The sequence below is a fragment of the Delphinapterus leucas genome, chromosome 4, assembly GCF_059928025.1.
Source record: "Delphinapterus leucas isolate spDelLeu-1000000601 "Yukka" chromosome 4, BTC_Dleu_Yukka2, whole genome shotgun sequence".
Classification (NCBI taxonomy): domain Eukaryota; kingdom Metazoa; phylum Chordata; class Mammalia; order Artiodactyla; family Monodontidae; genus Delphinapterus; species Delphinapterus leucas.
Window position 1 is genome coordinate 70,834,943 of NC_143132.1, and position 14,561 is coordinate 70,849,503.

The 14,561-nt window shown below is 36.8% G+C and overlaps 1 protein-coding gene across 6 annotated transcripts in view; it reads right to left on the bottom strand.

Moving 5' to 3' along the window:
* ZNF148 (zinc finger protein 148) overlaps positions 1-14,561 on the bottom strand; it is a 129,896-nt gene that overhangs the window by 72,148 nt on the left and 43,187 nt on the right. For all 6 annotated transcript variants that reach the window (XM_022567795.2, XM_022567762.2, XM_022567773.3 and 3 more), the window contains one exon: positions 8,131-8,479. In XM_022567795.2, the coding sequence (XP_022423503.1) occupies positions 8,131-8,463 (333 nt within the window). In that variant the 5' untranslated portion in view covers positions 8,464-8,479. The remainder of the gene's footprint in view (positions 1-8,130; positions 8,480-14,561) is intronic.

A 14,561-nucleotide genomic window follows, 5' to 3' on the forward strand; every position in this document is an offset into this window, starting at 1 on the left:
GCAGGTATTTAAGAAGTTTCAGAAGAGTAAGGAGTTGAGAAAAGTGCTGGTAAATGGAAAGAATAGATAAAAAGCAACATGACCCTATGCATGGTAGACATATCAAAGAAGCACTGAAGAACATACACCAAAATGTTAGGAGTGATTATATCCAGTGGCAGGGGTATGATAGGGTATTTATCCTGGAGATATGTACACCTACGTTCACACAAAAACCTACACACGAATGTTCACAGCAGCTTTATTTGTAATAGCCAAAACATGGAAATGATTAAAATGTCTCTCGATAAGTGAATGTTTAAACTGTGGTACAACCATACCATGGAATACTACTATATAATTAAAAAGAACAAAGAATTGATATATACAACAACTCAGATGGCTCTCAAGGGCATTAAGTGAAAAAAAAAGTCTCAAAAGGTCACATACTATATGATTCCATGATATAATATTCTCAATATGACAAAGTTTTAGAGATGGAAAACAGATTAGGGTAGGATAGCCAGGGGTTAGGAATGGTGGGGGTAACAAGAAGAGGTGTGACTACAGAGGGGTAGCACCAGGAAGATCTTTGGTATGATGTTCTGTATCCTGAGAGTCATGGTAGTTACACACACCTACATGTATACAAAGAAAGGTCTAAAACAGTCATCTAAACTTCTACTTTAAGAAGCTACGAAAAGAAGAGCAAACTAAAAATAAAGTAAGCAGAAGGACAGAAATAAATGAGAGTCAAGATGAAAGAAAGTTCAAATGAACGATAGTGAGCTCAATAAAACCAAACCTTAATCTTTGAAGAGACCAGTAAAACTGATAAACCTCTACCCAGATTAATCAAGAAAAAGACAATTAGCACTATCAGGAATGTGAAAAAAGAAATTATTACAAATCCTTTAGACAACAGAAGAATTAAGAAAATATTATAAATATTTTTGTTCAATTAAAAAAATAGAAGAATGAACAAATCCCTTGAAAAATATAATTTATCAAAACTAAATCAAGAATAAAATTTAAGGGCTTCCCTGGTGGCACAGTGGTTGAGAGTCCGCCTGCTGATGCAGGGGACAAGGGTTCGTGCCCCGGTCCGGGAAGATCCCACATGCCGTGGAGCGGCTGGGCCCGTGAGCCATGGCCGCTGAGCCTGTGCGTCCAGAGCCTGTGCTCCGCAACGGGAGAGGCCACAACAGTGAGAGGCCCGCGTACCGCAAAAAAAAAAAAAGAATAAAATTTAAAATCTGAGTAGCCTTACATGTTTTAAAAATTATATTTGGAAGTAAAAACTTTCCCACAAAGAAAACTCAGCCAAAGATTAGCTTTATTGGTGAAGTCTACTAAATATGTATGATAGAAATAATACCAATCTTACACAAACTCTTTCAGAAAACAGAGAAGGAACTATTTCCTACCCCATTTTTAATGTGGCCAGCATACTTAAAACAAAGACTGCAAGAAAACTAGTATCCCTCATAAACATACACAAAAAAATTCTTTTAAAAAAATTAGTAAACTGAATCCAGCAACTTATAAAAAAGATGACACATCATGACCAAGTGTGGTTTATCCCAGGAATGCAGGGTTGATTTAACATTTGAAAATCAATCAGTAAATTCACTATATTAAGAAAAGGGACGAGGGACTTCCCTGGTGGCGCAGTGGTTGGGAATCCGCCTGCCAGTGCAGGGGACAAGGGTTCAAGCCCTGGTACAGGAAAATCCCACATGCCGCAGAGGAACTAAGCCCGTGCGCCACAACTACTGAGCTTGCGCTCTAGAGCCCGTGCTCTGCAACAAGAGAAGCCACCGCAACGAGAAGCCCACACACTGCAATGAAGAGTAGCCCCCGCTTGGCGCAACTAGAGAAAGCCCGCGTGCAGCAACGAAGACCCAACGCAGCCAAAAATAAATAAATTTATTTTTAAAAAAGGGGGGGAATCATATAATCATCTAACAGATGCAGAAAAAATATTGATGAAGTTATACATCCATTCATAGTTTTAAAAAATTTCAACAAACTAGAAAGAAAACTTCTTCCACCTAATAAATAAAGATCACCTAAGAAAAATCTATAGCTAAAATAATTCTTAATGGTGAAAAGCTGAATGCAGTCCCCTAAAGATCAGGAAAAAAGCAAAGATGTCTACTTTTACCGCTTCTATTCAACACTGTACTGGAGGCCTAGTCAATACAATAAGGAAGAAAAAAGAAGTTAGATTGGAAAGGAAGATGTAAAATTTATGGATAATAGGGACTATGAATAAACCTAAGGAATCTTACTAGAACTAACAGGTACATATAACACGATCACAGAATACATGGTCAATATAAAAAGAATCAACTGCATTTCTACATACTAGTTATGAACAATTACACATTGAAAATTTTTTGAACACACAGCAACAAAGACCCAACGCAGCCATAAACAAACAAATAAATAAATTTATATTTAAAAAATACAGCTATCAAGAGCAATACTGATGCAGGAGGGAAATCCAAAAGGGAGGGGATATATGTATATGTATGACTGATTCATTTTGCTGTGCAGTAGAAGCTAACACAACATTGTAAACCAACTATACTCCAACAAAAATTAATTTAAAATAAAAGAGTAATACTAATGCAAAGACAGACACTAGATGAAACAAAATGAAAACAGAAGAGAAATAGTTTAACTTCTATAAAAATGTACCCAAAAGAAATGAAAACAGACTTGCACAACAATGTTCATAGCAGCTTTATCCATAAAGGTTGAAAACTAGAGATAATAAATAACCATAAAGAAGGAAATAAATAAACAAAATTTTAGGATAATAAAACAACAGAATGTTAATCAACAATGAAAAGGGATGAACTACTTATACACCCAACCAACATGAAAAACTGCAAAAACACTATGCTGAGCAAAAGAAGCTGGAGAAGAAATTTTAAAATACCTACTTCATTAGTGTGACAACTAAATAACCAAGTCATCATTCTCTTTCTAATGCAACTGAAAATTAATTTAAAATACATCACAATAGACTACTGCTTTGAGGTGTTCAGTACCAACACCTGAGAAATGAAACCCTCAATCAATCTCTAACTTGTGGTATTATACTATAACACAATAGGAATGCACACTTTGTAAAGATGAATGTTACTTTTTAATATACTTATCCACAGGAAAAGCAATTATTATTTTACATTGTTTCAGTTACTTTTCAATTAGTAAGTAAAAACTATGTGAAAAATACTGATGTTACAGCTATTTAGTTCTTTTTTAAAAATTTTATTTATTTATTTTCTTCGTTGCTGCGCAGAGGCTTTCTCTAGTTGTGGCGACTGGGGGCTACTCTTTGTTGCGGTGCAAGGGCTTTTCATTGTGGTGGCTTCTCTTGTTGCGGAGCATGGGCTCTAGGAGTATGAGCTTCAGCAGTTGTGGCACGAGGGCTCAGCAGTTGTGGCTCACAGGCTCTAGAGCTCAGGCCCAGTAGCTGTGGCACACGGGCTTAGTTGCTCTGCGGCATGTGGGACCAGGGCTCAAACTTGTGTCCCCTGCACTGGCAGGCGGATTCTTAACCACTGTGCCACCAGGGAAGTCCCTATTCAGTTCTATATTAGAATTTTTTCAAATAAAACTGATATTCTATAGTGGAAAAAAAAAAAGAAGCTGGACACAAGAGTTACATATGATTCCATTCACATAAAGTTCTCAAAGGACAACACTAATCTATGATGGGGGGAAAAAACCCACAACAACTGTTGTGGAGTGAACTGACCAGGAAGAAACACAAACTTTCTAGGATGATGAAAATATTCTGTACCTTGATGCCTTGTGGGCTATACAAGTTTATGCAGTTGTCAAAACTCTAAACTATAAACTTAGGATCTCACAGCATTTCAATTTAAACTTTTTCTCAATTAAAAAAAATTTCTTTCACTCAAAAAATATCTGACTGCCTACCACAGCCCAGTTATTGAGAACACAAAGTTAAAATACAGGTTCCAGAAAAGAGACCTCACGGTCCTGCAAGCCAAGAAATGAAAAATAAGTTAGTTACTATAATGAAAATTACACAAAAGAAAGTTTTGAGAAGTGAAAAACAGTAGACTGCCAAACAAAGAATATTACAGGTATATACAACATGTACAGAAGTAACAGAAAAAATCATATTGGACCTGGGCAACTAATGTAATTTCAATGTACTTAAAGTATGAAGCGGGGAGAGGGGCTTGAAGCACTGTACACAGGGGCTGGATAAGATAAGAAGAAACATGATCACAGGCCCTTTCAGCCCAAGCAAAATACATTTCAGCTGTTTAGCAATAAGAAACCTCTGAAAAAGTTTTGGTAGGGGAGTGATAAGTATAAATATCGTTTTGCAAAGATCACTACAGGAACCATCTGAAATACAGACTGGATAAGGGTCAGGCTACAATCAGTCCAATAAGAAAGCTATTGTGGAACTTCCCTTGGTGGTGCAGTGGTTAAGAATCTGCCTGCGAATGCTAGGGGACACGGGTTTGAGCCCTGGTCTGGAAAGATCCCACATGCCACGGAGCAACTAAGCCCATGCGCCACAACTACTGAGCCTGCACTCTAGAGCCCGCGAGCCACAACTACTAAGCCCGAGTGCCTAGAGCTTGTGCTCTGCAACAAGAGAAGCCACCGCAATGAGAAGCTTGCACACCACAATGAAGAGTAGCCCCTGCTCACCGCAACTAGAGAAAGCCCATGTGCAGCAATGAAGACCCAATACAGCCAAAAATAAATAATAAATTTATTTTTTTAAAAAAGCTATTGCAATCAATAGACTACTTTATCCAACAACAGCAAAACACTAATTCTTCTCAATCTCACTTGGAGCATTCACCAAGACAGATGACATTCAGGGCCATAAAACACAACTTCCCAAATGTAAAAGAACAGAAAATCATATAATAAACACTCTCAGACCACAACAGAACTAAACTAGAAATCAGTAACAGAAAAATGGTTGGAAAATCCCCAAATGCTTGGCTATTAAACAACATACTTCCAAATAACACATGAATCAAAGAAGTCTCAGAAGAAATTAAAAGATAAAATGAACTAAATGAAAATAAAAATACAACTTATCAAAATGTGAGGGACACTGAAAGCAGTACTTAGAGAGAAATTTATATCATTGAATGCTATATTAGAATGCCATTTCTATATATCAGAAAAGATCTAAATCAATCACCTAAACTTCCACCACTGAAAACTGGAGGGGCAGATGGCAAATTAAATCCACAGAAGAAATCATAAAACTCAGAGCAGAAATCAATGAAACTGAAAACTGGATATCAAGAGAAAAAATCAAAAGCTAGTTCTCTACAAAATTAGTAAGTCTTTACTGGGGGGAGGTAAAAATGGGGAATTGGTGTTCAGTGGGTATAGAGATTCAGCTTTACAAGATGCAACAGTTGTACAGTAGTTCTAGAGATCTACTGTACAACAATGTGAGTATAGTTAACTGTATGCTGATACTGTATGTAATACCATATGCTTAAAAACTGTTAAGATCCTTTTTAAAAAGAAAGGCAGCAAGCCTCTAGCCAGGCTAAGAAAAAAAGAAGATATAAATTACTGATATCAGAAATGAAAGTGGGGACATCACTACAGACACCATAGACATTAAAAGGATAATAAAGGAATACTATGAACAACTCCATGCCCACAAATTTGATAACCTAGATGAATTGAACCAATTCCTCAGAAGACACAATCTGTCAAAACTCACACAAGAAGAAACAGACAATCTGAATAGGTCTATAGCTATTAAAGAAATTGAATCAGTAATTAATAACCTTCCAAAAAAGAAAGTACCAGGCCCTATGGATTCACTGGTGAATTCCACCAAACATTCAAGGAAGAAATTATACCAATTCTCTACACTCTCCCAGAAGACCAAAGCAGAGGGAATACTCCTAACTCATTCTATGAGGCCAGGATTACTCTAATATCCAAACCAGACAAAGATATCGCACAAAAAGAAAATCAGACCAATCTATCTCATGAACATAGATGCAAAAATCCTCAACAGCTATTAGTAATCTGAATCAAACAATGTGTAAAAAGAATTATAAGCCACAACAAAGTGGAATTTCTTCCAGGTATGCAAGGCTGATTCAACATTTAAAAATTAATTAATGCAATCCATCACCATCAACAGGCTGAAAAAGGAAAAGGCTATCGCAATGGACTAGGTAAAAGTTCGTGAGCACATGTATTAGAACACAACTGTAAGTAGTTATCCATTCACTCACACCATGTGCCAACACCTGGGACATAATAGAAAATAAGACAAAATTCATGCTGTCATACATAGATAGAGCCTACAATCTATCAGAGAGACAGACAGTGAACAAGTCCCTATTGCAGGAACTACACCTAGACCAGAGAGAAGTGGCAAGCTGACGATGATGAAGTTTTTTTGTTGTTTTTTTTTTTTCCATACGTGGACCTCTCACTGTTGTGGCCTCTCCCATGGCGGAGCACAGGCTTTGGACTCGCAGGCTCAGCGGCCACGGCTCACGGGCCCAGCCGCTCTGCGGCATGTGGGATCTTCCCAGACCGGGGCACGAACCCGTGTTCCCTGCATCGGCAGGCGGACTCTCAACCACTGCACCACCAGGGAAGCCCGATGATGAAGTTTTAACTAGGTTAAAAAACAGGGAGGGGCTATGACTGAGGGGAATATTACAAGTAGGATATACAAAGGTCCTAAAGCAAAAGAAAAAGCACAGTATATCAGAAGTACTGAAAGGATCCAGGTTTAATATCACATAAACAATTGAAGAGGATTACATTACAGTTGTAGTTTTGCTGGTCATCAAGTAAAAATAAAGATACAAGAAGGCAAAGAAAAACACTCAGCCTCCTTACCTTCGTAAGCCTCCCACACTCCCCGCTAGCATCAGCACCATGCTCAGGAAGGCCCTGCTCCTCTCTGCCTGGTTTGCCCTGGCTGTGACTTACCCCACACTACTCCCAGGATTCATCACTGACCTACAGTCAGTCAACCACTGTCCTACTACACTTGACCAGTGACCAAGATACAGAAACAACCATTGACTTGTATTTGGAGAACACACAGACTTTCGCATTACCTACTAATGTAGAATTAAACACCTTCAGCTCTGAGGAAGAAGTCACTAAGGCCAGAGTTGATAACGAGTCACTTCACACAGAAAACTTATAGAGTAAAGATTATGAAGATGTCACTGCTGGTTATTCCAAAGAGCCCGTGACTGAAGCACCAGATGAGCCCAGCATCTTCATGGGAAGCAACGAGCCCAGCTCACTGTTTTTGTTTTTTTGTTAGAAAATGAAGCAGTTCTCATTAGCTGTGACCATCGCTCTGCTAACTACAACTTTCTAAAAGGATTCTGAGCCTCTGAACAAGCCTACCATTCCATTATAGGTGCTTGAATAATTGCAAAGACTGAGACATAGCATGTACCCACTTGAGCAAAGAGTGGCAGAAATTGTACACAGAAAGAAAAGGGACATCTCGTAATCTCTTCATCATGTCCCGTTTAATGTGGGCCCAATAAATGTTCGTTTGAATTGAAAAAAAAAAGTTATGGGTGCCTACAAAGGAGTACCTTAGGTGATGACCTATGACATCCAGGGTAAACAGACTGAAGAGCTGATATCCTTTTTACAGATAATGAAAAAAATAAAGATGGCAGGAACTGCCAAGAGTTACAGAATTTGAAGGAAAAACTCTCAAGTGTACAATCTTTTTCTAGCTTTGCTCTAGATTCAATCCTTCTACTCTTTAAGGAGAAATCCAGAAGTTGAAACAAAGTATCTTTTAAAATTAAGCACTTAAAATTTAATACACACACAAAAAAATTCAATACACAGTAACCCTGATAAATAGATAAATAAATGTTATCCAGAAAAGATAAGTTTCTGAAATGTATGTAATATCAAACTTAATTTTGCCTTTTCAACTATGATTTTTATCAATATTTAGTATATCTATTTAATAATGGCCATTTGAACTATTTATATTCAGCCTTTAAACACTTTCTGAAATTTCTTCAATGACTTGTATCACTTAATACAAAATTAATTATATTTCTAACTGTAAGTTTAGTATCTTATAAAGGAATTACTTACAGGGACATTAAGTGCATACTGTAGTCCTTGAGGAAGTCTTTCATGTGTCTCCATCTGCTCTTCATCATTTTTCACTGTCTCCTCATGGACCATGAGTTCATCATGTGATATCATATCCTGCTGTCTCATTTCACTTTCTTGTAACACTTCATCTGCAGCAAGGATCTCCTGGTGAGGCATACTCCGATCTTGAAGAACTGACTCCTGCAGCTCTCCAGACACAGTAGACTGGCCAGACACTCCACCCATTACAACCATTGCCCTGGAAGACTGCATTTCGTCTATGCCGCCACATTTAAGAAATAATCCTTCCAGTTTGTCGTCAATGTTCATGCTTAAGTATAAATGCCTAGAAAGACCAAGTTTGGCAACAAAGCATAATAAATTAGTTTTATATGTCTACCTGAATGTTTTAAATTTCAAATTATGAAAGGTACACACTTTAATAAAAATGTTTTATTCATATAATTCAATATTGCCTCCAATTTAAAAATTACCACGATAAATTTCCAAAGGCTGGTAGAGTAAAACACAAATTTTTGTTTTTGACATTAAGACACAAAATCCTAATCTATTTCATTATGAAAAATGAGCATGACATAAAGCAAATTGGGGGAAAGTATTTGTAACACCAGAAAGATCCACATCCTTTAATATACTAAAATATCTTAAAAATAAAAAGAAATAACATTAAGAAATAAACTGAGAGAACAGTATCAGGCAAATCATAAAGAAAAATTAGAAATAGTCACTAAATATATAAAATAATATTCACTTACAGTAGTAATTAAAGAAATGAACATTAAAACCATATTTTATCCACCAAACTGATAATAATTCTTAAAAAATACACCTCGGGCTTCCCTGGTGGCGCAGTGGTTGAGAGTCCACCTGCCGATGCAGGGGACACGGGTTCATGCCCCGGACTGGGAGGATCCCACATGCCGCGGAGCGGCTGGGCCCATGAGCCATGGCCGCTGAGCCTGCGCGTCCTGAGCCTGTGCTCCGCAGCAGGAGAGGCCACAGCAGTGAGAGGCCCGCGTACCACAAAAAAAAAAAAAATACACCTGATGTTGAGGTGGCAGGGGGAAAAAAAAAAGACACTCATCTACTGACAGTGGGAGTATATTAGTTCAACTGTTTTCAAAGGTAATTTGGTACCATGTATCAAAAGCCATAAAAATGCACATATTCTTTGAACTGGTGACTTTACTTTTAGGAACCTATCCTGATGAAATCAGAAGTACATATAAAGATATGCATGGAAAATCACTATAGCAGTACTTCAATAGTGAAAAACTGGAATTACACTGCGTATTCAACAAAATGAAACTGGTTAAATTATATTCATACATATGTTTTAAAACTAGACTACAGTAAATTTACTAAAAATCATTGAATCGTACACTTAGGATGGGTGAATTTTATTGTATATAAATTATACCTCAATGTTTTTCTTAAAAACAGAATCAGAAAACTGGCTATCCTTGGGTGAAGAGGCTGTTGACAGGAGGTAGGAAAAGGCGCCTGGTCTGGAAACTGACAATGTTTTTCCTGAGTTGAATGCTGATTGCACAGGTGTGCTCACTTTGTAAAATTTTAAGATGTATATCTCTGTGATATGCATACATTTCTGCCAGAATAAATAAATTCAAATTTACTGAATTTATGCTTCAGTAAAAAGTTAAAGTCTGTTGGAATTCAAAAAATATCCATACAGTCAAAAAATATTCTTGAAAAATATTTGAAAATTTGGGGAAAAAGCCTGATATTAAGGGAAATGTGTGTATAAATATGTGTTTGTACACAGATTTATTGAAAATGCTAACAATATTAATATTACCACTGGGTGGTGAAATTACCAGGCTTTTTTCATATTTACATTTATCTCTAATTTGAAAACTTTCTATAATAAAATTTTATTCTTTCAAATGCTTTTAAATTTGTTAAAATGGAAAAAGTAGTATTTTCATTACTAATATATTCTTAAATAGTTGCACATGATTAAATAAATTTAAGAGGTCATGATAAGAACTAGACACTATTAAATAATTACATTATCTTATTTTTTCCATTATTATAGAAAAAACAGGCAATATTAAATCTTCTAACTTTCATTGCTGTAAATTCGCACTCCATTGTGTTACTTGAGGAACTAGCATAACAATAATCATGAAATCCAAAGAAACTTCATCTCAAAGAATGTCAGAACATTGGTACTGTTTGTTTTTTATCAGATTGTGCAAAATAAACACACACACTCCCCCAACATGATGGGCCCACGATTAATAAATGCATTAACTATGTTTCAGTTTAGTCACCTCTTTCCCAAATCAATCAGGTAGTAATGGTTACTACTTTGATCATAGCTTTCAGAGGTAAAATAAATGATCAGTTAAATTCAAATACACTACTGAAATTTAAATACTCTTTCATTTACTAAGGTTATCATCTAGGGAGAAAACTTTACTTAAATGTACAGCTCAAAAAACAGCTCATATAAACAGCAAAGTAAATAAAAATATAATTCATACTTGTTAACTTTGTCTTCCCTGGTACCAGGCAGTATGGTTAAGTCCAGAATACATATGGGACAAAGGAACAAGAATCTAATTTCTCTTTCCAAAATCTTTAAGTAGTCTAAAGGACAAACATTTAAAACATATCACCAAATAACTGTCCTCTTCAAATATTCTATTTATCACATTTCTAGAGAATAAACTATCCCACAACTAAGTGAAATTTAAGTCTCTTAGGGTTAAAATTTGCTTATTTCTTTGGAAATCCTTACCAAATCAATTATATTCTTCTAATCTGTTTATTGTTTTCCTAAAGGATTTGGGAAGCCCCCAACTTAAAAGGGACGTATATATACACAAAGCCACTCTTTATTGCTGTGACATCTGCTATTGCCACATACATTATTTAAAAAAAAAAAAAAAACCCACACCCTTGGGAGCTTTTAAAGAATACGGGAGAAGTAGTTATTAAAAGAAGACATTAATAAAAGACATTAGACAAACTGACCTAGGACAGAACTTTTTTAAAAAAATTAGCTGAAGTTGAAACTGGCTTACTAACCCAATGCAAGGTCTATATTTCCCTTAAGTAGTGGTCCTCATCTCCAATGTTTTTTGTCATGCACCTCATCAATTTTTTAAAATTTATCATATCCTAATACATGTATACTATTTAAAACTATACCTATAATACTGTGTTAATATGTAATATGCCTATTAAAATAAACATAAAAACATAATTTTTTTAAACTAACCTTATCCCTAACATCAGGCTGAAACAGTAAGTACTGAGGAAGTCAAAGTACTTTGGAGAGAGAGAATATCTGGGGGGAAAAAGGCAGGTTTGCAAAAAAGTGCCAGAATGAGAGATTTGGAACAGGAAGATACCACACCTCAATATACAGGTAGTAAATAAAACAGGAAGTGGAAATACTGTTAATGAAGGTAAACTTGACCTCCTCAAAAATTTTCTCGAAAACAGGCCATATATACAGAAAAAGGAATCGCTCTTTGTTACATATGGTTTCTTATTCCTATGACCCCAAATTAAGCCATATATTTCAAATTACTGGCTAGCCTAAAAACTGTTCTTGAGACAATTTCCCTTAAATACCAGAAAATACAAAGATTTCAACACAGATTTCAATATCAATGAACTCTGCTTTGACAAGGTTTTAAAGTCAGTTTTGGAAAATCTGCCAGAATGAAAACTGTATGTACCACTGAGCCAGCAACCTCACTGCCAGGAGTATATACAATCCTATGTATGTGCTTAGTCATAAAAATTAACCAAAGATGTATGTACAAGGATGTCTGGTGTGACCTTTTAATGGAAAAAGACTGGAAACAACCTAAGCATCCAATAATAGAAGACTTGTTAAATTAATTATGATTCAACCATACACTGGAATACACACAGCCATTAAAGTGAATGAGGTAGTTATATGTGCTGGGTAAAAAGTTTTCCAAGATATATTAAGTGGGAAAAAAAAAATCAAGAAGAAGATACATAGACAAATAAGTGAGCCCCACTTGTATCACACACCTCAACCAGCGTCTGGGCAGAGTAAGCTGGACAGGAAATAAACAAGGCTCTCAAACAAAAAAAGTTAATTTCACTAAGCCCATGGTAAATGGGAAAAGGACAAAGCTACCCTAAGAAAAATGATAAAGAAAAATATGTTTTTTATTGTCCTTGAAGCTCTCTTATATGCACTTACTATCTTTAACTTTCCCCCTTGTAACTCCTACATGATCTATGTCAAAGCTCTTATGTGCTTCTCTGCACATTCAAAAACCCAAATACAGCAAAAGGTCCCATGCTCAAAAGTTGACACAGGCTACTTTCCTTCTCTAATTTCAATATTTTCAGGAAGGATCAGCTGAGTGTAAAGAAAGGAAACTGATGTTATCAATCTGCACTAACATGTGAATATTTAAATGTCTCTTCCTGCTAAACCTTCAAAAAGCCAACTGTTTTTTGACCCAAATGTCTATACAATTAATGGAAATTCAGGTGTCAAGAATATTACACAGGAGAGAGAAACAAAGAAAGAATGCTTAAGTCATGTCACTTACATGAAAGGCTGCTCTGGAAGAAAAAACAAAATAAACAACTAATCTGCATTCCCAGGAGCCTCTGTCAAATGGGGAAAAAGAAGGACTAGGTGGAGTAATAAGCAATAAGCCGCCCTGAGCTCCTTGTAAATGACCCATTATTCTGCAACTGAAGGAAGCTTGGGCAGCTGACAAAGAATATAAAACCGCAGAGCTGTTATGATCCAAGACAGGGTGGACAATGATGTTCTAGAACTAATTCAGCTAAAGGTAAGATGGCACTCCTTCTGGAGTTACCCAGAACAGAGATTGCTAAAAACTAGAACTTAGTAAGAGAGGGAGGGAAGGAAGGGGCCCACTTCAGGCCAATTTCTCTGAAAGCCCCCTTTAGCAGATTACTTCAAATGCTGCATTCTTTTCCCCCTTCCAAGTTTTGTTCTTCCCTCATCTCCATCCCTCTGCCAGAGAAGCTAGAAGGTATAGTAAAAGGAATATTGAGGGGACCACATTCAGCTTTCTGCTCCATTCAATTCTCCCTCTCCCACACACACCCCCACCATCCTTTCGTACTGAAAAATGTTTGGTTCAGCTGTGTAAAAGTAATCCAAATTGCAGCCGATTAAGAAATCCCTAGTCATTTAAGCCTAATGGCAATGCGGTACTTAAAGAGAATATAAATTATCAGCCATCACTTTCTCCTGCCTTCCAGAAAAGACAGTTGACTCTTCTTGTTGGACATTCTAATTTAATGCTTCTATTCAACTGTGTGCAAGCAATTAGAAACTATGCTTTATAGATCTGTATAAGTTGAAATAGAGTAAATAAGCTTTGAGTCAGGGCTTTTTCATATTTTCAGAGGACAAAGTTAACAGAAGCATAATATATGAACAAGTTGGGCATTACTACTCATTTTTTAAATTTTTTTCGGTACGCGGGCCTCTCACTGTTGTGGCCTCTCCCGTTGCGGAGCACAGGCTCCGGATGCGCAGGCTCAGCGGCCATGGCTCAACGGGCCCAGCCGCTCTGCGGCATGTGGGATCCTCCCGGACCGCGGCACGAACCCGTGTCCCCTGCGTCGGCAGGCGGACTCTCAACCACTGCACCACCAGGGAAGCCCTACTACTCATTTTTAATCAACTATACAATGCTTACTGCGCTTTTTTATGGGAATTCTATAAATTATGGGAATTCAACTTAAAAATGCTTACTGAGTTTTTTATGGGAATTCTATGCAATTAATAAGGAAAATTTCTTTCCAAATTTATTAATAGGTTTGAGTCTATATTATAAAATTCAGAGATTATCATAACCTGGAGAAGAAAGACAACTAACATGTGTTGAGGATCTACCAGGTATAAGACATTATGCTGGGCACACTGATATGTTACTTCACTTAATATTTACAGTAACACTCAAAACAGTAATAGTATATCCCCATTTAACAGACGAAGAAACTGGAGTTTACCCAAAGTCACAAAGCTAGCATGTAAACTGGGATTTGAAAACAGACTTACCTCGTTTAATGCACTTTTTACCATACTGTACTACCTCCGTCTTGAAAAGGCCCTGGACACTAAGAACTCGTTGAACTCATTCTCTTCTCACCCACCCACTCTGAAGCCACCCTGTCATCACTGCTCGGCTTGGTAAAGCAATCCTTAGTTGGCTACCATCGCATGGCTACCATGGGAGAATTCTGTGTGACACAGAATCCCTTTTCTCCTTCAGCATGCATAGACACCTTCCACAATTCCTAAATTCCACTTCTACCTATTATTCACAGCTCAGTAAATTTCTCCTCGTTCTTTTTTCATGGGTTCACATATACCCCCTTAATCCTTCCATTCTTTCTTC